At 42.5% G+C, this 19,691-nt stretch overlaps 1 protein-coding gene across 1 annotated transcript; it reads left to right on the top strand.

Moving 5' to 3' along the window:
* Positions 1 to 3,397: 3,397 nt before the first annotated feature.
* On the top strand, positions 3,398 to 18,626 carry naa15b (N-alpha-acetyltransferase 15, NatA auxiliary subunit b). The gene is made up of 20 exons (XM_044346415.1): positions 3,398 to 3,550; positions 8,369 to 8,453; positions 8,561 to 8,665; positions 10,080 to 10,237; positions 11,019 to 11,153; positions 11,665 to 11,818; positions 12,154 to 12,273; positions 12,394 to 12,489; positions 12,764 to 12,870; positions 13,372 to 13,444; positions 13,625 to 13,794; positions 13,900 to 14,052; positions 15,081 to 15,209; positions 15,361 to 15,574; positions 15,723 to 15,916; positions 16,011 to 16,119; positions 16,213 to 16,311; positions 16,535 to 16,678; positions 16,771 to 16,868; positions 16,973 to 18,626. Exons 1-20 carry the CDS (start codon positions 3,497 to 3,499, stop codon positions 17,168 to 17,170), a joined length of 2,595 nt encoding a protein of 864 aa, XP_044202350.1. The 5' UTR covers positions 3,398 to 3,496; the 3' UTR covers positions 17,171 to 18,626.
* The last annotated feature ends 1,065 nt before the right edge of the window (positions 18,627 to 19,691 follow it).

Below are 19,691 nucleotides of genomic sequence, written 5' to 3'. Positions count from 1 at the left end.
GACACAAATTATTAGTCAAAGACGAGTATTTTTATGTTTTAAACTATGCCTGCAGGGGATCTTTAAAATTACATATGCGTTCTCCCTCACTGAAAAAGCCAGAACTGCCTATAAATATGCAAATATTGTTCATTTCAAAAATTTAACTACTTGGCACAAGATGTCTCCTACTTAACTGAAAAGTCTGTTCTCAGTCTATGTGTGCTGGAGGCTGCAAGTTTTCACTTCAAACTTCTGTAGGTTGTATATTGAACCACCACTGGCTCCATACTAGTTATGATGTCACAATTCCTGCTCACAGGTAGGCTACACGTGAGTAAACTGAGATAATAATAATAATAATAATAATAATAATAATAATAATAATAATAATAATAATAATAATAATGCATTTAATTTGTACTGCACTTTTCATTCACAGTGAATCTCAAAGTGCTACAGCATTAAAAACATACAACATAAAGAAAATAATGAGTTAAGATGAAAAAGCCTTCCTGAATAAAAAGGTTTTTAAGGCTGTTATAAGGCAAGCACCCAGCGGATGAAAAAAACTCTACACATGTATCATTCTGCACAGTGAAGCTCAAACATTCAACAGAGTATTAGGGTTCATCTGAGTGACGGTGAGGAGGAAGAAACCGTTTCTGTGTCTGGTGGTTTTGGTGTACAGCGCCAACCAGAGGAGAGAAGTTGGAACAGATTATGTCCAGGGTGTGAGGGGGGGGGGGGGGGGGGGTTGCGGTGATTTTCCCTGCCTGTTTCCTGACTCTGGAGGTGTACAGATCCTGGATGGTGGGCAGGTTGGCACCACTAATCTTTTCTGCAGACCTGATTGTCCGTTGTAGTCTGTTACTGTCCTGTTTGGTGGCCGACCCAAACCAGACAGTGATGGAAGTGCAGAGAACAGACTGGATGACTGCAGTGTAGAACTGGATCAGCAGCTCCTGAGACAGGTTGAATGTCCTGAGCCGGCGCAGGAAGTAGATCCTCTCCTTGGCCTTTTTGATGACTGTGTTGATGTTGGATTCCCACTTCAGGTCCTGGGAGATTGTAGATCCCAGAAACCTCAAGGATTCCACAACTGACAGTGCTTTTAAGTACGGTGAGAGGAGGGCAGTGATGGGGGCTCCTCCTGAAATCCACTGTCATCTCCACAGGGTCCGCTATTTGACCTCCCATCTGTTTGCAGACTCCTTTCCGTCTCGGATAAGGCTGATGACTGTTGTGTCATCTGCAAATTTCAGAAGTTGAACAGACGCGTCTCCTGAGGTGCAGTTGTTGGGGTAGAGGGAGAAGAGCAGTGAGCACACATCCCTGAGGGCATCAGTGCTGACTGTTCAGGTGCTGGATGTGATTTCTCTCAGCCTCACCTGCTGCTTCCTGTCTGTCAGGAAGTTTGTGATCCACTGACAGGTGGAGGTGGGTGAGTTTAGTGAGGGGGACTTCTGGGATGATGGTGTTGAACGCTGAACTGAAGTCCACAAACAGGATCCTTGCGTACGTCCCTGGGGAGTCAGGGTGTTGCAGAATGTGGTGCAGCCACATATTGGCTGTGTCATCCACTGATCTGTTTGCCCAGTAGGCAAACTGCAGGGGGCCTGTGATGCCCTTCAGGTTGGTCAACACCAGTCTCTGGAAGGACTTCATGATCACAGACATCAGGGTTATGGGCCTGTAGTCGTTCAATCCAATGATGGAGGGTCTCTGAGGGACCAAAATGATAGTGGAGCGTTTGAAGCAGAAGGAGACTTCACACAGCTGCAGTGATCTGTTGAAGATCTGTGCGAAGATGGGGGCCAGCTGGTCAGCACAGACTTTCAGACAGGAGGGTGATGTGCTGTCTGGGCCTGGTGCCTTCCTGATATTCTGTCTCTGAAAGAGCTGACACACATCCTCTTCACAGACCATCAGTGCAGGTGGGGAGTCGGGGGGAGGAGGGAGGTTATAGCAGAGGGTGCAGTTGGTTGTGTGATGTCTGAGTTGGAACAGGTGAGGGGTGTGAAAGTGAGCTGATCAAACCTGCAGTGAAACACATTCAGGTCGTTGCCTAGTTGAAGGTTCTCTGCAGTGTGGGGGGATTATTTCCTGTAGTTGGTGATGTCCTGCAGGCCTCTCCAAACTGACGCAGGATTGTTGCAGCAATTCGGTGTGGCTCCTTTTTGCTACTCTGATCTCTTTTGTCAGAGTGTTTCTGGCCTGGTTGTACAAGATCCTGTCCTCACTCATGTAGGCCTCCTTGCCCTGACAAAGCTACCTGAGCTTTGCTGTGAACCTGGGCTTATTGTTATTGAAGGTGTAAAATTTTGGTGGGCACAAGGATGTCCTCACAGAAGCTGATGTAAGATGTGATAGTGTCAGTAAGTCCATCCAGGTCTGTAGATGCAGCCTCAACAACACTCCAATCAGAGCATTCAAAGCAGACCTGTAGCTCCAGTATAGGCTTTAGTGTATGTTTCACAAATAACTAAATACTTTATCTTTTGGCACATCAGTACTAGATTATTATGAGTATCAGGACTTTAAAACGATTATGTGTCTATTCTGAAGAAAGAACCACCCGGACTTGGAAGAAATTGCCTCTTTTTGTGGAAAGAGGAAATGGCTGGAAGTGGTCGATGACAAGGCTTAGTGAGGCAGCTAAGTGCAAAATCTTTCAGATGGTGATACAAGCATGAAATTTTGCATGTGGTTCACCTTTAAGCTGTTTATTGAGAAATTAACGTTAGCCAAACTAAAATCCAATATGGCCACCGTTTTTCAAGATAGCCACCAAATGGATGCAATTATCTTCACATAATCAAAACAAACTGTCCAAAATTAATGTTTGAGGGATCAGTTCCTATGTTTTGAAACACAGAGAATCTATTAGTGCATGATGCTCACTCATAATTATCATTACAGGTTGATATTCAAGTGCCTAATGTTATTTTATTGATGAATCCCTGTGCAAAATTTGATGCTTGTATCACAAAGTGAACGATTCCAACAAAATTTGACTTTAGCTGCCCCACTATGGAGGTTACATCTGATAATACGACCTTTTCTCGTAGAGTTACGACTTTATTCTCGTAATCTCAAAAAAAAAAAAAAAAAAAAAAAAAAAAGAATTTCTCAGTGTGTATAGTAATACTCCCTTGTAGGAGAAAAACACATGAATGATCAACATGGGAATGGGAAGAAAAAACGTATTATAGAATCAGACACAAATTATTGATCAAAGATGAAATATTCTATCTGTCTCGGGACGTATCCTTATTTGTCACAAAACAATTAATGTATGGCTCTATCATGTCAAACTAATCCGCCGCCATTTGGAAAGGTTTTCGCCGCTTCCGCCAGAAACGCGAGGAGAGAAAACGGAGCAATCGAGCGGAGCGGCGGAGCGGCTGCAGCGGGCGATCCGGGGCCGTCACTCCGCTCGACTCGTCTCGACTGCCCGGGCTAACTTTAGCTACATGTGCTGAGGTCGAGGGGGAAACTGATCCCAGCTGCAACAATGCCGACAGTTACTTTACCGCCGAAAGAGAACGCGCTCTTCAAGAGGATTTTGGTGAGTTGATAGTTTAGGAAGCGGGTCAACTTAAGCTGCCGTTAACACCGACACCGGGCGAGTTTAACGATCCGTCGGTGTATAGGTATAGCTCTGTTAGCATTAGCAAAATGGCATCACTGAATGTGTTAGCTGTTAGCTTGCCTGGCCCTGATGTGCGCTGTCACTGTAACGTGAAGCCCAAATGTTTGTTCATGACTGCTGTGATTCTGACAGACGTTTTCACTGTGATTAAAATTCAATAATACTAAAAAACACTTTGGCGTTGGTTCAAATAGCCAACTTTGGCGGTTAGTGGCGTAAGGCCTCTAACTTACCGCCAGGCTCCACGACGGCTAAGCTAACGAAAGTAACGGTCGGGTGAGCTGTTAATTAGGTTCTCGAGCTACTTTATAATCCTTTGGGCCGTTTCATTTGTTGATTTGTCGTTGTCTTCAGCGGAATATACCTGCAAGTGTGTTTTGTATCAGACGTGGCCCAAGCTAACCTGTTAACTGATCATTTGACGTTAGCTAATACCAGGCTAGATATCTGAGGTTTAGCAGACTTCAAAGGTAATGCCAGTTTTATTCTGTGTGTGGGGAATCTCGGCCTGCACAAATAAACACCACCGGCCGACGGCAGGTTCAGTCAAACTGGTAGTGCATGCATGAAAACGAGGGAAAGACCGGTGTGTCTGTGTCAGCAAATCTGTAGCTGCTTCAGGCCTGCTGTGCTCCGGCAGCCACCCATCCGACCACCCATCCCTCTCTGTAATGTTTGAGTCCTGGTGTCGCCCCACTGTTTACTATCTGCACACAGTTTTATGTAGGTCAGAGGTCTTTTTCTATTTTTCCTATATGTGCTGGTTAGTTTGCTGCAGGTTGAGCAGTTGTTCCTCTGCCGTGCTCTTCGGTTGTCAGTGTGTGTTGTGTTGTTGAACATCTCTGCGTGGACAGAGATGCATGTACTGCTTTCTAGGAACTGTCACTAACTGATTCAGATAAACATCATTGTTTTGAAAGTGCTGGGGGCTCTGCAGAGAGTTAGTGAATGTTTATCAGCACATAAGCAGTGGGCTGGCATTCAGTCGCTCTACCTCTGGCAAGGAAAAGAGACCTGTGACCTGCACCTGATCTTGAGAAGTTGGAGCCTGCATTTGCTGCATACCTCAGAGGGGGTATTGCTTTTCCCTGAACTGTTGTCACTGTTAATGGATTTAAATGGTGTTTTTCAGATTGCATGTATAATAACCATAGAATTCCACAAAAAAAAATTGTCATGGTAATTTCCCTGTAGAGCAGTGCAGGATAAATGCAAAGATTCAGTCAGTGAATAATAATTGATTTAAAGTAATGCATAATACACATTGATCAGAAAATTAAAAACAAGCCTCTGCCACCACACTTAATATCAAATAATTTGCATTTGTGCACCTCACTACTAGTGTGATGTACTGCAGGTTTTCCTCCTGTTTCTTGACTTTCAGTGTGGGTTGTTGTCAAACATCTGTGCACATTACCTCTGCTTTTATCCGAGTTTACTGTCAAAAACTGATCCCAGCCAGACATTGTTGAACACTAATAATGTGAGGTGACCTTTATGTCTTGTTCCCAGTTAAAGAGAGGTCTGGAAGCGTTTGGTGGTAATTGTTGTTGTATGACTGAGGAAACCCTGAATAAAATTACTGTTATTAACCTTTCTGCAGTGGGGTTGTGATTTGAGATTCGAAACAGTTTTCTCTCTGGCTGGCTGTATTCAGAAGAGGACCACACCCCTCTTTATTTTTGCTTTCCCAGACTGGCAGCCTAAATGCATTATTATAAGTTGGCAGGTCTCCAACTTCTGGATGGTAGCGGAGATGGATGAATTTCCATTGAGTTCTTTCGGGGTAAGGGGAGATCCTTTTCCATACTGCAGCCTAACCTAAAGTAGGACTGCACGATTAATCTCCTCAAAAAATTGCAGTTTTTCGTCAGTACCCCTATGCAGAGGTAATGTGCAAAGATCCTGTTCCTACATGAAAACTATTCTTCTGTTTGAGCTTTCAGGGAGATTCATCGAATCCAACCAAGCGCTTCTAATTTCTCCCTAAGCTGTATCAACAAGTGACAAGACTGTGTTACACAGACAGAGGAGGCAAAGAAACAAATACAAATCTAACAGCAGTGCATAGGGGACTGGCAAAAAAGTGTGTCCATTGCCAATCAAATAGTGTGCAAGCACAGTCCAGGTAGACATTTATGTCGTATGACCAGTGAAGCAGCTCTAAATGTTTCCCTCGCAGCCAGAGACACATCAGAGAAAACCACTGCTGTCGGGATAACTTCTCAGAATTGTAAAATCCTGACTCAAAGGAGTAGAAACTATAGACTTCCAGATTTTTTATTTACTTTCACTGATACCTGTAGCAACATGCCCACTCCAAACATATGTGGGTTTTAGGGTTTTTTTTGTCCTTTTTCGGACAGGTTCAGAAGACTATAACAGACCTGAGTCTGACTGAAAACATGATGTGGTGCTCTGTGCACAACTATGAAAATATAGAGTTTGGTTTATAGGTGCCAGGACCTCTACAATATCATACATACTACTCTTTAGTATGAAAAGAAAATCCTTCTTTTTCTGATGGCTTAGAGAAATCTGCGAACAGTGTATAACTCCACTGAAACTGAAACTAAGTCTTTTATCTTCAGAGGTAATAATTTAGCTTCACTCCGACAGTACAGAGTGAAATTAGACCCACGAAAAGACAAGTAAAACGTTGCACTGTCACTATTTTGAGTTGCCAACCGACACGAACACTTGTCACTACCTTCTTTCGAACATTATGTGAATGCTGCATGTTTTTGGGAAGAAGTTTTGAAATGTTTTTCTCCTAAATCTAACGTGTGCACCTCCAGCTCCTTGCAGCGAGCCCTGCAGCTTAGAGCCACCGCTCTGACAGACTCCGTAACTCAGGGGGGGAGAGTTATTTTGGGTGAGGTACAGAACATGCTGGATAAGCACAGCTGGTGGTGTTAATGCTGCTGAGTTTACATTAAATATACAGCCTGTGTACTAGCATCTGTATACTTGCATAATGCATGTGTGACTTTTTGAACTATTACTTTTCGTAGACATTGCTGACAGGACATTGGCTCTTGTTGCAGGCGGTTTAAATGTAAAGGCTGTTACAATGACTTTGTTTTGGCCATATAATGCTACTGTCTATTACAACAGATGTCTGAAGTGTACTTTTTTTGTCAACTATTTCCAATGTACTTCATTTTTTCCACTGAAACTTCTTCTGATATTGAAAAGGAACAGAACGCGCAGAACCAGACTTCATCTTAAAAGTGTGAATCTTAAAACTTTGGGAACAGAGACTACAGATTATGTAACCGAGTCTTTCAAACTTAAAAAGTTGCTGATCAGTGGTTCGACTGTTAAGCCACTTCAGGCTGGCATGGGTTGGGGGAGGCCTCATACATTCTTGGCATTATTTCTCTGAATTTTAATGAAGGCAAAACCACATATCACGTACTTGAAACATTGTGAAATTCACTCGGGCTCATGTTACATGCCATCGTTTTTCTCCAGTCTCCAGTGAAGAAGAAGTTGCAATCCGATCTAGTTTCATTTGTGTGGCAAGTTCTCTGTTTGTGTTTTGCACAAAGTAAGAGCTCAGTGTTTTGTTAGCTTTTCTGCAAACCTAGAGAGCAAATGCATTGTTCTGTCTTGTTATAGTTCCTTGTTTTGATTCAGCATGTGAAGACAAACTGGTGTCACTCAAAGCTGCGGGCGTGTGTGTGTGTACACCTCTGTTTGTGTCAAGATTACTCTCCATTCGTCCTTTACACCCCTGGACAGAAGGTCCTTTCATACACATGCAACTGTTTTGCACCAGTATGCACAAGTTCGTTTCACATTGTCCTTTATGCAGCTCAGTTAGAGCTCAGAGTGTGTAGATTAAGCAGCACAATCCAGTGTCTGACAGGACATGAGCCTGTTTCTTGTGTCCTCTGGCCCCAGCTCTCTAATGGTGTAATCCTCCTCTTAGTTCAACAGTGAATTACTTTTAATTTCATAACTGACCTTGGCACCCGTTTGTGAGGTTGACATCATTTTTTTTTTTTTTTTTTTTTTCCCCATCATTAGGGAAGTCAATGCCATCTGCCAGCTAAACTCTTCTATATCTCCCTCTTGCTCGCTCACTCTCTCTCACACACACACACACACACACACATACAATCTCCCCAGATAGTTGGTGATCAGCTTAAAAAGAGAGCTGGTGTACTGATGATGGTGAAACTGCATATTTAAATATAACATTCGGGCTGAGAGCGGGTCATTTCTTTAAGGTGCTTTTAATACTTAGTGTTTGAAGAGTGATCTCGGCTGTGTGGATGTTTCTTATTCAGGTCATTCAGATATGCAGAACATTGTCTGATAATGTTATGTTGTCAATTCAGAGCTTGTCTGCTTCCAAACAGTAAACCAGAACTATAAAAATGCAGATTCACCAAGAATTTGTTGCTCCTTGTTCTTATATGTTCGATGTGCAGTACATGCAAAATTTAGAATTTGGAAGATACTGTAACATAAAAGTCAGCAGTGGTTTATAACCCGCTTCCTTGTACTGTCTTCTAGTTCCCCATTGTGGATCACAAAAAATAAAAGACGGTCCTTTATTTTAATTGCTTTACCTCACCGAATAGTTTCAGATGGGTCTTGTTAAGTTGAGCCTATATGAGTCAAAGCTGTGAACTACAGGATGAGCTTTGCACTCTTTCTCTTACTGAAGTTTCACTCCTGTTGTCTTGGCCTAATGTGATTTCTCTCTCCTTCCTTTGACAGCGATGTTACGAACACAAACAGTACAGAAATGGGCTCAAGTTCTGCAAACAAATCCTGTCCAACCCCAAGTTTGCAGAGCACGGAGGTAAGCAGCAGCAGCAGCAGAAGTATTATATAGAGGTAAAGATGCGTGTGTGGTAAAGGTCTCTGTGCATGGGTGATATGTATTCCTCAATGTCTGCTACCTTTCAGAGACCCTGGCGATGAAGGGCTTGACCCTGAACTGTCTGGGGAAGAAGGAAGAGGCCTACGAACTGGTGAGAAGAGGCCTGCGCAATGACCTCAGGAGCCACGTCTGTATCCTTAAATATGTGCCTGCTTGTAGTCGGGAGCAGGTTATTTCAGACATGGAGATAATGTTTAGATGAAGCTGTTGGCACTTATGACTTTCTGCAGTGTGTTTTGTAAAATGTGTGTGTGCTAAGCCACAGGACCTTGAGATGCCACACATTGTGTAGAAGAGCTCTTGTCTCTGTGGAGTACAGTCAGCACATCCTCTCTCTTCAGCTCTCTCTCTCTGTCTCTCCCTCTCTGTGACTCCCAGGCCAGAGTGAAATCTGCGCACATTTCCAGCAGATAAGTGCTGTCTCAGCCTAAGCCCTGCCTAAAGTCAACATATCTCTGAGCAGACAACACACAGCTTTCTTTTTAGCTTCACTAGTCATTCCTTATCTTGAATGTCTGTTGCAAAAACCCATCTCGTTTAGCCTATGTAGTGCGTATTTTTGAAGGATGTATGCTGATATTTAAATATAAAGACACTATCATTTTAAGTCATAGTTTTAGTAAGGCTCAAATAATTAGTTGAATTTTGATTTTTAAAAATTGTAATTTGTCAGTTAAAAAAACTAGTTATTATTATTATTATTATTATTATAGTTAAAGGCTAGTTATCTTTCTGTCCATAAATGTTAATAGATTTTTGTTTTCTGCATGACTGTAACATCTGAAAGTACACATTTGGGGGTGTAGTCTCACACCCTGATCCCTGATTTGTGATTTTTTTTTTTTTTTTAAAGTCATCAGCCGCAGCGAGAAAGTTGAACCAGAATCAACTTTTGGAGAAACACAACCTATAACGCTGCGGCCGATCACAGCCGGCGATCAGGCTGATCAGAGCTGTAACCCTGCCACGAGGGAGGACAAAACATTACTAGGAAGAGGGGAGGACATTTCTCTTTGTTTGATAACGTTAAAAGTAAAGTGAAGCTTCACTGTCGTCTTCCCGACTCATTTTTAAAAAGACGAGAGAGAGAAGCAGTGGTCGAGTGAGCTAGAGAGTGAATGAGGAGAGTGAGCAGCGGTAGTGACAAAGCTGGTGAATGAGAGGAATAAATCGTTATTTTCTGATTGTTTCACGGCGGTTACAAATTAACACCCACAACCTGCACCTCCACGTAAACCTACGGAGGTGCGCCGCAACGCCTGATAGCCGTTAATTACACATCATACGTGTATTATGTGAATAAGGTAAAAAGAAAAAAATAGACTTACTGTAGTTTTACATTTTTTGTTTTCATGTATGAAAAGACCCAAAATGAACACTGTAAGCAGACTACTTGATTACGATAAGCGAGTTATTTAAACAGTATTTGTATAGGAATGATTCTGTCCTGCTTTTTGATCCGGTTTAAGCGGTTTCCACTGTATTAGTTTGATATTCATATAGAGGACAGTGTTTCTTTGTTCCTTAACTTCTTGCGCATCTTAGGTTGGCATGTGTACGGCTTACTGCAGCGCTCGGATAAGAAGTACGATGAGGCCATCAAGTGTTACCGCAACGCTCTGAAGTGGGACAAGGACAACCTGCAGATCCTCCGGGACCTGTCCCTGCTGCAGATCCAGATGAGAGACCTGGAGGGCTACAGGGTGAGGACTGACAGAGGGACTGAGGGTGGATGAGTCTGAGCTAGTTGAATAATAATTCTGAGATATGTTTTGAATTGCCGTGAAGAAAACCATAAAAACCTGGCCGGTTACAGCACAGGTGCAGCCACAGGAGAGCACCACTAGAGCCAGGGACCTTGTTGTGAGAAACAGATTTTAGAGATACAGGGACTTTTCTTTTCAACACAAAAGCAAAGCAAAACAAACAATTGGCTGTGAAAGAACTTTCCAGAATACCCACACTCCCATCTGTTGCTCCCCCTCGTCCAGGATGCAGTATGGCACTGATTTGGAGAGGTTGCAGCGAATAAGCAGGCTGATATCAGGTTGCAATCAGTCTTCACAATGTAGAACAGTTCTCCTGGGACACAGCCAGGGATTTAGATGCTTATTTAGCAAGAGGTATGAAAAGACAAGATAAAAGTCTGTTTGAAATGATTAAAAATATGGATGAGAGAGAAAGTGTGTGTGTGTGTGTGTGTGTGTGTGTGTGACTGTTTTTTCTCTCTGAGCCAGCTAGCAACAGTGTGGTAACAATACCATGAATCAGCAAAATTGCTCTTCTCCAACTTTCGCTGCCAACTGTCCCCTCATTTACTCCTACTTTATCTCTGTAGCTGCACATCACATTTTGAATCCTCTGGGCTGCACATGGGAGAGTGGTCATACAGGGGACATCAGCTAGGCTCAGTCTTTTTCCACACTGTTGGTTCAGATGTTAAGCATGGCTAAATATACCTGTGTTCGCATGTTGATCTTGTAGGAGACACGGTACCAGCTGTTGCAGCTGCGCCCAGCACAGCGGGCCTCCTGGATCGGCTACGCCATCGCCTATCATCTCCTGGAAGACTACGAGATGGCTGCAAAGATTATCGAGGAGTTCAGGAAAACACAACAGGTTCGACACATTGACAGCTTATCATGTTGTCTTATTTAAAGTCTAGGGGAGATTTCATGTGGTGTTGTAGGTGTCTGACTGATGCATCTTACAGTTTACGTACTTTGTAGACCTTCAACAGAGTTTTCAGTATTGGTGTTGTCTCTGCCTGTCTGGTAAGAACTACAATAGAGCTCAGTCTCACTGGCTCGCTCCTGATAAGACCAGTCTCCTTCCTGTCTTTGTGCCATCTGTGTAATACAAAAAGCTAATGTGAGAAGGAAAATGCACATATACTTGGAGAATGATGCAGAGTTTCCTGAACAGCGTAAACTGAAGTCCACCCAGCAGCTCCAGTAATGTTTCACTGCTGCTTGTACAAAATAATAATGGCACTAACACCTTTCCTGCTTTTGTTTCCATGTCTGTCATACACGGGTGTGTGTGTGTGTGTGTGTGTGTGTGTGTGTGTGTGTGTGTGTGTGTGTGTGTGTGTGTGTGTGTGTGTGTGTGTGTGTGTGTGTGTGTCCAGACATCTCCAGACAAAGTGGACTACGAGTACAGCGAGCTGCTGCTGTACCAGAACCAGGTGCTGAGGGAAGCAGGCCTGTACAAGGAGGCTCTGGAGCATCTGTCCAACTACGAAAAGCAGATCTGTGACAAACTGGCAGTGGAAGAGACACGAGGTCAGGCTCATTCTCTCAAAATCACACTGAAGCCACAACCTGCACATTTAGTCTTAATTTCACATTGAAATTCTCAGCTGAACAAGAATCATTCTGGACATGAACTGATGTTTATACATGATATCAGATATTTTAATGCTCAACAGAGCAGGTGACCCTTTGTCCTCTAGTTGCTCTGTACTTGTTGCTTTCCATCCAGAGAAAATGAACACTGAGATGACGAGTTGTATTTCTAATAGGATGTGTTTTGCAAGAGTCCAACATTTATATGACATTTTTCTTTTGAATTTTCTGTGTATTTTGACACCGGAGCTCTTCCCCTTGTGTTTCTGTAGGAGAGTTGCTGTTGAAGTTGGAGCGTCTGGACGAGGCTACAGAAGTCTACCAACGCCTGCAGGAGAGGAACCCAGAGAACTGGTCCTATTACCACGGGCTGGAGAATGCCCTAAAACCAAGTATGACACATTATCCTTTCTATGAGAAACAATAGCAGCATCACTGACCACTAAAATATTTACTTTGATTAAAGAAGCCACAGTTGTCCACACTGTACTGAAAATCTTTTGCTTTTTTAGGCAGCGTAGAAGAGAGACACAAGATCTATGAGGAAACCTGGGAGAAGTTTCCTAAAGGCCTGGTTCCTCGTCGGCTGCCACTCAACTTCCTTTCTGGTGTGACCAATAATACGTCTCCTTTCACCTAAAACAGTAACTTGAGTTAAAATTTCCATCAATGTAATCATAATAAAAGAACAAGCTAGCAGCTGTATTCAGTTAATTCTAGTTTAGTTTTTAAATATGTTCATGCTATTCTGGTTCTTTTATTTTTAGACTCCACTTTTATTTTTTAAAATCATCAATTAAACATGAAGGAAGTAAGTTCAGTGTGTAAAAGAAGCGGAGTTAAAGCTGACGGATCCTCTCCACTCATCCTGTTTGTCTGCAGGCGAGAAGTTCAGAGAGGTTCTGGACAGGTACCTGAGGATGAACTTCAGTAAAGGCTGTCCGCCCGTCTTCACCACCCTCAAATCTCTGTACAACGACAAAGAAAAGGTGACAGCACTGCTACCAGCGATGTCAGATGACTGATCTAAATCTAAATCACAGTGACGCCTTTTCCTCACTTCACTGTGACGCAGCTTACATAACGCACTGAAGGAAGGGAGGTCAAACTGAGAGAAAGATTTATCTCTACTGAATAGGACTAAATCTGGATGAAGTCAAGAATTAGATAACAATTATCAGGGTTTATATGGGTGCTGGAAATCCTTGAACACTTGAATTTTAATACTTGAATTTTAATTTGGTGTATGTATGTATGTTTATGTGTATGTATGTATATATATATTTACTACACCCACCCCTACTTACACACACAAAATGATTTTTTTTTTTTTTTTTACTTGAAATGTGTAGGGGTACTTATTGAAAATGCTTGAAAAGTGCTTGAATTTGATTTAAGAAAAGGTGTAGGAACCCTGAATTATTCATAATACAAGTCCATACTTCACACTGTAGCTGAGCTCATGTACTTTCTCTTCTTTTTCTCTGCAGGTGGCAATAATAGAGGAGTTGGTGGTCAGCTATGAAACCTCATTAAAAAGCTGTAGAATGTTCAGCCAGAACGGTGAGGAGAAACTTAAACAAGATTGTAATATCTGGATGGCAATAATAAGTTTGAGGTCTTTCTAACAGTGCACAGTGTGCAATGTAGACTCATTTTCATTTATAACTTAATGTATCTGTTGCAGTCTTTTGTTTACAATCTTAAGACGCAAACTCACAGACTCTGCTTGCTCTGTCACAGATGACGGTAAGGAGGAGCCGCCGACCACGTTGCTCTGGGTGCAGTACTTCCTGGCACAGCACTACGACATGGTTGACCAACAGACACTGGCTCTAGAATACATCAACACAGCCATTGAGAGTACGCCCACGCTCATCGAACTCTTCCTTATCAAAGCCAAGATTTACAAGGTAACACACACTGCATGTTTTTGTTTTACACTTGTGTATATTTCGGGAGCACAGTGTCGCTGTGCTGTGTCATAGCTGTTGTATTGACCTTTTATCTTCCTGCAGCATGCTGGGAACATCAAAGAGGCGGCTCAGTGGATGGATGAAGCGCAGGCTCTGGACACCGCTGACAGATTCATCAACTCCAAATGTGCCAAGTACATGCTGAAGGCTGGCATGGTCAAAGAGGCCGAGGAAATGTGCTCCAAGTTCACACGGGTGAGAAAAACTGACACACTTGAGAGTTGACGAGCTGAGAAAACAGTTTTAAATGACAAAAACAAAAATCATGGATGTGTTTTCTGTCCACAAAGGACTAGTACAACCTTGAGATCCCATAGCCCTTATGTACAGTATTTCTATCCTTCATCCCTAAATAACTGAGGGTGAATATTTCCTTTACAGATTATTCACTTAGGGTAGATTCACACAGTATGATTTCTGCATTAACAGAGCAACTCCATACTTCATTCATAATATATAATATTATTTTCAGGAGATAATCATGTAAAAGTAAACAGGATTTAAGTTTTCACATGGTGTTTGTGTTTACTGTGTGGGTGTTTGTGTGTGTATAAGAGCAGGAACTGGAGGTGGAGATGAATAAACTGAAACATACATCAAAATAAATAATTGTGCAGTAATAGTTTTCGGAGTTAAGGCATTTATCTGTAAGACAAATGACAGCAGACATAAAAGCTATTATAAGTCTTCAAATCTTATTAATGGAGTAATAATTTCCTAAATGACCACCAGCACTTTTATTAGAGGACCTGAATTTAGCGATTGAGACCATAATGACTCATTGAAAACATTTAGTGACTCAGTATTTCATGAGAGAAGTTCATGCTTTTCGAATGGGAGTCTATTGGAACCAGGGATTTTTTTGGAGTCATGAACCTAGCAGCCATCAGTGGTATTGAACTTTAAGGGACTTCCACATTGGCTTCAATTTTAAGCCGTGGTTGTTGCCACATGGATTCACCTAAACAAGTGCAGTCAGGATCCAGATAAGTTTGATGCACCTGTGATGACACAAAATAACTAAATTGTGAACTAGTCATCAAGCTGTTGAGTGTGAGAGATAGTCTTACATATGGACCCACTCATGGAAGATCCATCCTCTACAACTTGTGTATTTCACTGTGTTTGCAGCCTTTGACATCATTAGATAATTGACGATATCCATATCCTTTTCATTTGCTTTCCTCATGCATGCGTCTGTTTGGTCTTTTGTCTTTACTCAGGAGGGAGCTTCAGCAGTGGAGAACCTGAACGAGATGCAGTGTATGTGGTTCCAGACAGAGTGTGCACTCGCCTACAAGTCCATGAACAAGTTTGGGGAGGCTCTCAAGAAGTGCCATGAGATCGAAAGGGTGAGACTTTCTTCTCAGAGATCATACTTGCATGCATTATTATATGCCACTTGAATGAGACTCTTCAGCTTTTTGCAAGTCTGTTCATGTTTCATTTGTCAGATCCTCTATTTTTCACATCACGTATTCTTCCCCTGCTTTCACAAATCAGCATTTTGTGGAGATCACGGACGACCAGTTTGATTTCCACACCTACTGCATGAGGAAGATGACGCTACGCTCCTACGTGGACTTGCTGAAGCTGGAGGATGTGCTCAGGATGCATCCTTTCTACTACAAGGCCGCTGTCACCGCCATCCAGATCTACCTGAGCCTGCACGACAATCCCCTGACTGACGACAGCAAGGAGCTGCAGGCCGACACTGGTGAGGGGCAGGGAGTGATGATGAGTGTAGATTCACATTCGCTGACGTGTCTTATCAGTGGTTTAAAAGCTGTCTTGGACAAAGAAACGGAATGTAGGAGTACATTTTGTCCATCATTAACACCGCTCTTCTCACCTGTCATCTGTAGCTAACCTTTCGGACAAAGAGCTGAAGAAGCTCAGGAACAAGCAGCGGAGAGCCCAGAAGAAGGCTCAGCTGGAGGAGGAGAAGAAGAATGCAGAGAAAGAGAAGCAGCTTAAAAACCAGAAGAAGAAGAAGGAGGATGATGACGAGGAGATCGGAGGGCCCAAGGAGGAGCTCATTCCCGACAAACTGGTTAAGGTTAGTGTGAGAAACATGGATCGAGTGATGGAGTGAGCCAAAATCGGTCAAGGTGATGTTGACGGTTCCTCTCCCTTTAACTTCCTGTTTACAGGTAGAAAATCCACTGGAAGAAGCCGTCAAGTTCCTGATGCCTCTCAAACACCTGGTGAAAGACAAAATTGACACACACCTAATGGCCTTTGAGATCTACTTCAGGAAAGGTTGGCAGCCTTATTTTAATTCACTAACCTCACATAGGAGCTGTTTGTTTTATTTTATCCTTCACACATTTAAAATCTGTTTTCTCTTGTCAGAAAAATACCTGTTGATGCTTCAATCAGTGAAGAGGGCATTGGCCATTGATTCAGACCACCCATGGCTACACCAGTGTCTAGTACGCTTCTTTAAAGGAGGTAAAGGAAGTTTCTTCTTCTCTTGGATGTGAATTTTCTGTCCAGCTGTTGTATATCCTTTCTTTTTCTAACTTAATTCCCAACAACCTGTTCTTGTCTTCCCACAATGCTTCCTTTCATCTCAATCTTCTATATCTTCTGTTCCTCCTTCTCCTCGTCACCTCACGGGTTCCTTCCTTAACCGAATACATCTCTCCAACCTTCCTTTCTTCCCTCGATCCAGTCTCGGAGAGCAAAGAACTGCCGGAGGTGGTTCGGACAGTCCTGAAGCAGGAGATCACCCGGCTGTTTGGAGACAGCAACGCTAAGAGCTTCAACCAGGCCTACCTCACCAAACACTCCGACTCCATACCACACCGACTGGCTGGTAGGCCTCTTTCACACACACACACACACACACATATTCTTATAGAAAGTTATTAATACAGGTACACTTACACTCTTCTCTCCCTTCTCCAGCTGCTAAGATGATGGTGTATTTGGACTCATCGACGGAAACAAAGGCAGCAGAGTTGGCCACTGCGCTAGATGAGTCACTCAACAACAGAACCATCAAGGTTTGTGTTTCTTTTTTTCTTTTTTTTTTTTATTCTGCAGTTTCTGCTGTTTGGTAAAATGTTTGATGTTTGTTTCATTTCTATCTTTTCCTTCCCTCGGTCAGATCTGCACAGAGGTCCTGGAGGGTCTCCGGAGCGGCATCTTCGGCGACTGTAAAGAGCGCACGGAATCATACCGCGCTGAGTGTCACAAGCTTTACCCCTACACGTTAGCTTTCATGCCCCCTGGATACGAGGAGAACACCAAGATCGCCAACGGAGACATCTCCACAGAAACGGAGGAGCTAGCCAATGAGATGTGAGCGCCACAGAACAACAAACAGCGGATGAGAAAAAGGAATTGGGCCTAGCACGGAGCCTTGTGGTACGCCTGGCAGCCATTTTGTAGAGCCAGACAGGGAAGCGAAATAGGTGTTTCGTTCTTTGGCTCAGCTTAATTGGGTCTGACCTGGTATGGCTTGGCTCCCTCCCACATGGTGAAAATCAGGACTGTGTGTGTGTGCGTGCATCGAGGGTGTGTGTGTATGAGTGTGTGTGGGCATGTGTGCGGTTGTGTATATTTGTGGTAAAGAGGGGGAAAAAGAGGAAGCTAACAGAATGGCCATTTTACTTTTTTAATAGAGCTACCAACCACACTGAATATGAAAAATAAACAACAGTTATTGGCAAACTGTTGGGAGAAACTGTGACGGACGGACATGGACTGTCGGGTTTCCTCTGAGATGATGAAAAACGGTGACGGCAACCACTTGAGTTTGACTCAAGTGCTGCTGCGATACGCCTATTGCATACTGTGTTCTCTTTATTTTAAAAGAAAAGCTCATTTAAATGAAAATAGGACACAACTGTCACTGGGGAACGGGAGACTGAGCTGAGTGGATCTGATCTCTGACAGATCTGTAGGAAGCTGAGCAGGAAGAGTTACTGAGGACCCAAAGTAGATGCTGAGGACATCCAGCGAGCACAGGTGTATCTCTATCTGCTGTAACACTCGTCTGTGCTCCAGTAAACCGCCAATCTACACGTGGCATTGCAGTGGAGTGTGTGATAAAGGCCTGATATCTGCAGGAACACAGCTCGGAGAAGGCTGCCTCACATGTGAACAGATTTTTGGTCCAAATGTGCTTCCCTCATGGTTCCTAGTTCAGCTTGGGAATATGTAATCCTCTGTTTGTCGTTAAGGAGCACTTTGTAGCACAGAATAAAAACTGTAAAGTTTGTGTGTTGTGCTCCGTTCCAAATACACTCTTAATGTTTTTACATAGCTCTGAGAAAGCCGGATAGATCTAAGCAATACCATAGACACCTTTCTGTCCATAATGGATCAATGAAGCTCTTATTATTGATAATAATCGGATCTAGATCTGGTTCAAATGGTTACAGCAAGCCTCCTGGCAGAGTCACTTGTGTCGTCGCTGATGGCACTGTTAAAAATGGTTTTATTTGCATGCACACAGGGACTCTAACAGGCAATCAGAGGGCTCTTCCATGCAAATGAAAACTGCTCCTCAAAAGGTCAGAGTTCAGCATCGAAGCCCGTTGCCCGTGGTGACAAGTGAAAATGTTACAAGTTTAAAAGTATGAGCACCTGGAATTTGTTTTACTTTTTCTGTTTCCCCCTATTTTTTCCCCCCCAATAATCTCTTTTCTTCCCCTTTTTCCTCTAATTTGGGTTCTAATGTGAAAGATGAAATCTGAGATGATGATGTATGATATCTCTGGATTTTTGTATTAAAACCAAACAAAAAAAACAAGTGACTTTTTGGCATCTGTATGTTTGTGTGTAGTCGGATTAACCTCACAGAGTTGCTGGTCATCTTACTTTCGCTGTTTTAGGGTCGGACTGACTTCACACTCATGGTCCTTAGATGTGGCCACTGTATATAAAATACATACTTTTTTTCGGTTAAAATTAGGATTTTGTATTTACAACCAATTCCAAGCCAGAGTGATTTCAAGGCAAACCAAGCAGATTATTTTTCTCCAGTTTTCTAATATATGAGAAGTTGAAGGCGATTCTTCAGTCACCCAACATGTAAATTATGTAGATCAACTTTTCTTTTCATCGTCTTTGAAATTTTTTTCTGACATTCTAAGATTAGGTGAGTTTTGTAATTGAGGCCTCACAGAACCAGCGCAGCACAAAGATTCATGGTTTCATCCGCTGACATTTGTCCAATTGTAAAGCCTATTTTCTGTCACATATGGCCTGAAAACATCAAGTTTGTTTAGTAATTTGCTCTTTTTAGTCTGAATGACATCATCTTTCAAGTTTAACAGAATTGTATCAAACCTTTCCTTTTCTGTGTCCAACTGAGTGTGAGGGCTCAAGTATAGAGATGTAAAAAGTTGCCGTTTTATTAAATTTGACCAGATACATCAAAATACAGGCAACATGACATCACTGCACACATTTTATATATCACAGATTGAATCTGTGCTATATACAAAATCCCACTATGAAATATTGTTACAACCCTGTTTAACTGTTCAGGCGTTTGTGAGCACATGATATAACTCAAGAAAATAGATAAAAATGATCTTTACAGTGTGTTCTTTGTTCTGCTGCTTTATAAATATGTTTGTTTTGTGAGCTGGATAAGAGGGAATAGTTCATGTTCTTCCCCCAAATCAATTTCATTTTTTTTAAAGTTGTCACAATACCTGCCCTTATCAAGACACAGGTAAACAAATGCATATGCAATAAAGTTCCAATGTAGCTGCATGCTGTGGTCCACTCAGTAGCCCTTATTGCTGGATTAATGTGAGTTCTTTCTGTGTGTGTGTGTGTGTGTGTGTGTGTGTGTGTGTGTGTGTGTGTGT

The sequence above is a fragment of the Thunnus albacares genome, chromosome 3 (genome assembly GCF_914725855.1).
Source record: "Thunnus albacares chromosome 3, fThuAlb1.1, whole genome shotgun sequence".
Lineage (NCBI taxonomy): Eukaryota > Metazoa > Chordata > Actinopteri > Scombriformes > Scombridae > Thunnus > Thunnus albacares.
This window is presented reverse-complemented; position numbering and strand designations above follow the sequence as displayed.

Coding starts and splice junctions, on each gene's coding strand:
- naa15b (XM_044346415.1), top strand. CDS start 3,497: ATGCCGACAGTTACTTTACCGCCGAAAGAGAACGCGCTCTTCAAGAGG. Junction 3,551..8,368: donor CGCTCTTCAAGAGGATTTTG/GTGAGTTGATAG, acceptor TTCCTTTGACAG/CGATGTTACGAACACAAACA. Junction 10,238..11,018: donor GAGACCTGGAGGGCTACAGG/GTGAGGACTGAC, acceptor TTGATCTTGTAG/GAGACACGGTACCAGCTGTT.